This window comes from Nymphaea colorata, chromosome 7 (assembly GCF_008831285.2).
Source record: "Nymphaea colorata isolate Beijing-Zhang1983 chromosome 7, ASM883128v2, whole genome shotgun sequence".
Lineage (NCBI taxonomy): Eukaryota > Viridiplantae > Streptophyta > Magnoliopsida > Nymphaeales > Nymphaeaceae > Nymphaea > Nymphaea colorata.
The window spans coordinates 3685738-3689796 of NC_045144.1; the positions used below are offsets into that span (position 1 = coordinate 3685738).

General features: G+C 37.2%; 1 protein-coding gene across 1 annotated transcript; it reads right to left on the bottom strand.

Annotated features, from left to right (window-relative positions):
* Positions 1–2605: 2605 nt before the first annotated feature.
* On the bottom strand, positions 2606–3570 carry LOC126410196 (zinc finger BED domain-containing protein RICESLEEPER 3-like). The gene has a single exon (XM_050078585.1). It carries the CDS (start codon positions 3327–3329, stop codon positions 2712–2714), a length of 618 nt encoding a protein of 205 aa, XP_049934542.1. The 5' UTR covers positions 3330–3570; the 3' UTR covers positions 2606–2711.
* Between the last annotated feature and the right edge of the window lie 489 nt (positions 3571–4059).

The following is a 4059-nucleotide window of genomic DNA, read 5'->3' on the forward strand; positions in this document are numbered from 1 at the left end:
GCCACACATGTTTGGATCTGAGATCCACATAAGGGCAGCCCTGGACGAGCGAATCGAATGAGAATACATCTCAAAATGGATCGATTCGGAGCATGACATCAAATGCATCGAGGACCATAAACCAAAACTCAAGGAGCACACTGTACTAGACAGCGACGATGAGCATGAGCACAGACATGGTCATCTAGATCATGACAATGATTCTTCCTGTAGTCATGCCACATGTCATCTGCCCCAGAAAATCCACACAAAGAAAATCATGGAAGATGAATGCTGTTACAATTGGAAGTCGGCTCGACCTTCACACATGAAGATGCTTTCCCCTGTCCAGTCATGAAGGCACTCTATTTCTGGAGCAGGAACATCCTTAGAAATCTCTGAAATCCACTCTGCTCACATCGAACATGAAATAGAATCATCTGATGAAAATTAAGAAGTTTCATTTACTCAAGATGCACCTTCAATCCCCTCTTGAGCACTATCACCAGCTTCAAATTGGACTACAGAATAAATTTTCTCTGTCCATGACCAAAAATATCCTGCAAGTTGGAATGGAGATTTCGAATGAAAGATTTCTACACGTGTATGCAGCGATTGCAAAATTTCTGCAACACAAAAAATACAAAGAAAGAAAGTCCTAGAAGAGCATATTCTCAAAATATCCAGAAAAACATGCCTACAAGCAGCCCTAGTTACAATTGCAGCCTACAAGATCACTAAGCTTAAAACTGGTACTTCCAACCATCAAAACATTCTCTAAGGAAACTTTATCCCCGAACAGAGACTCGGCAGTGAAGATGATGATGATGACTTCACCCAAAGTCCCCAAAGTTGAAACTGGTGTAATAGTGGTCAACTATGTTCTTAGTGTAGATTGGCCCTCAAAAAAGGCCTATAGCATGACCACAACAGAAGCATTCTAGAAAGGTACACCCGAGTTCTGAGCAGATGTGAGTTATCTACTTCTACACTCGGCCTAGTCATCTAAAACCCAAGATGACAATACTCGGCAACTCAACTACCTCATTCATTGGATCACATATGCAGAAAAGCATTTTAAGAGAATTGAAGAACAACTCCAAGCAGTACATGACAACATGGAAGCGGTCAAGTCTCTTCTGAATGAAGAAAAGAAAGAGGTTAAGGCACAAGAAAAAGAAGCCTTAAAGGCACACTCAAAAAACTTGTCGATCAGAGACATAAACCCCTACTCTTTCAGCAATCGACAAAAACCACCGGTTACAAAGATTTTTATCTCATGCCAAATTTTAAGGATGTTGATATGAAAATGTAGGGCTGGGCATCGGGCCAGGCCGGGCCGGCCCGGCCCGATAAGAATGTCAAAATCTAAGCCCAGAAACTCTATCGGGCCGGGCTGGGCCCATGCAATATCGGGCCTCGGGCTTTAGTTAATGCCCGAAGCCCGGCCCGGCCAGTTTGATAACGGGCCGGGTGGGCTTAGTTGGGCTTTTGGGCGGGCCGGGCTGGGCTTCGTGCTGGGCTTGTTTCTCACAAATTCACAATAGTTGCCGGCATGACCTACCGTGATCATATAACAAAAGAAATTTATGATTACAAAACACCTTATTAAAGAATGAGCAAGAAGCACACATTCTATAAAGCAATTTCTCGAAGGATAAGCAAATAGAAGTAAAATTACACACAAACTAGAGCAATAAGTTCGCTTAATCATCTTTTTGACTGTCAATCTCATCAAGGATTACACATGTAATAAACAGGAAACATTCATTCCTCCTTGCCCAACCATGGCAATAAGTACTTCATCATCTTCACGTATAAGATCTACAGGAAACTTTCCTCCTTGTTTGTGTCTTACCACTGTACCTGTTCCGCACAACATGATATACTCAGCTTAATCTTCATGACAAAAACATGGTAAATTTGTATTTATTTTGTTTCATCTTTCCTGTGTCAACTGTCAAATACTTCCTTTGCTTTCTAACAATTAGTCAATAAAAAGAACTTTGTTCCCATCAACTGCAATATGTTTTATGTTTTCCAAAAAGTGTTAGACATTTTTGGGGCAATTTAAAGCATCCAACAGCAGATTCAATAAATCAAGTTCTATTCTTGAATAGTAACAATTGAACATCAAATCAGTGTCCTTTGGCTTTATCAAAATCATAGAGATAAAGAGTCTAGACAAGAATGACAAACAAAAAGTTCCTGAACTTACAAGATCCCAAACCACCTTAACAACCAAGACAAGAAAAGGGTACAAATCCCACCCACATAGCATGCTACATATATATTAGGAGAGCTGAGCAAACAAGAGCAACATCTGCATTTTCTTCCCATTGAGCAAAATCTGATCAAGCTTTGTTATGTGACGTCATTCTCCTTCAATTGTGTTTTCAGTGTAACAACCACACCCATTGCATTTGCATGAGAAAACAGAAACAAAAAGAGAGAAAGAGACAATAAGATTGATCTGATATGGTGCAACACTATGTTTATAGCATAAGAAACCAGCCTGTGTGTGCATGTGTGTCAAGGAGATTTTATAAAGTGTCAAGAAAATGTTATAACATTTTACCACAATGAAATATAAATCATGTTAATTCATCACGAGAAGATTCCTCCTTATCTTCAAAACTACAAAAAACACATCACCACAAGCAAACTACAATGTTAGTATGTCATAGAAAACAAAAAGAATGATTAAAATTTAACATTAAACAATGAACATCTTACGTTTCACATGAGATATCTTTATCACGAATCCAACTATGTGTGCAAACTAGTGCTTCAACAGTTTCAGAAGTGGTTGAACATCGATAATCATTAATGATTCTTCCAGCTGTACTGAATACAGGCTCAGATGCAACTGTGGATATAGGGATTGCCAAGATATCTCGAGCCATTTTGGATAAAACTCTATATTTACTTTCATTTGCCTTCCACCAAGATAATATATTGAAGTCTTCATTAGACCGAGATCGTTCTATTGGATCAGTTATATATGCTTCCAGATCTATGCGAGGTACTTGAGGAGATACAGAACTCATGTAATATGTGAAGAAGACATCTCTAGAAAAAGTTGAAGCTCTCCCTTCTTCAAAATCAACAATTATTGTGTTTCCATTTTCATTTTCTTCATCATTTGTATTATACACGTTTTTGTACTCATCATACAATTCATAAAGACTGCTCTCTACTTTTTCATATTGTACTCTTGCATCAACTTCATTTAAGCTCTCAAGCAAATATTTCAAGTATCCCAGTTTGGACCTAGGATCTAAGACAAATGCTATTCCAAAGAGGACATTGCAGTCATTTTTCCAATATTTGTCATACTTTTCTTGCATTTTTCTTGCTAATGACCTTATATAATTATTGTCTGCCGATTGATGTTTACGCAAATGGTTGTGTACATTCTGTATTTCTTCAAAAACTACATTAGCTGTTACGTTTCTAGTGGCAGCGAAGATATTTGTAACATTATAGAATAACTTTAAAAACTGACACAAGGTAGTTGCATAAGACCATTCATCATCAGAAGGTAAATTTATATAATTGAGATCTACAGAAGATAAATGTTGAAATGCATCTTTGTAAAACAATACATCTCTCAACATGACATATGTAGAGTTCCATCTAGTTGAAACATCGTAAGTTAATTTTTTTATACCAATCAAACTCACTGTTCTTATACAATCCTTAAAGGAATGTAACCTATTTAGTGATCACTTTACATATTTAACACTTTCACGAATTTTTGAAATTGTATCATGTAGATCCTGCATACTATCTTGAACCATAAGATTTAGAATATGCGCACCACAGCGAATATTCAAATGTTGCCCTTGCATTGGAATAAGATTTCTTCTTCCTAAGTTCTTTTTCAGTGTAGTTATTGCATTATCATTCGTCGAACAATTGTTAGCAGTAATAGAAAATAACTTTGACTGAATGTTCCATTTAGAGATGCATTCTGATAAAGCCTCACACAAACTATTTGCATTATGTGGTGAAGGTACATGTACAAAACTAAACATATGAGCATGCAACTTCCAATATCTATCAACATATTGTCCT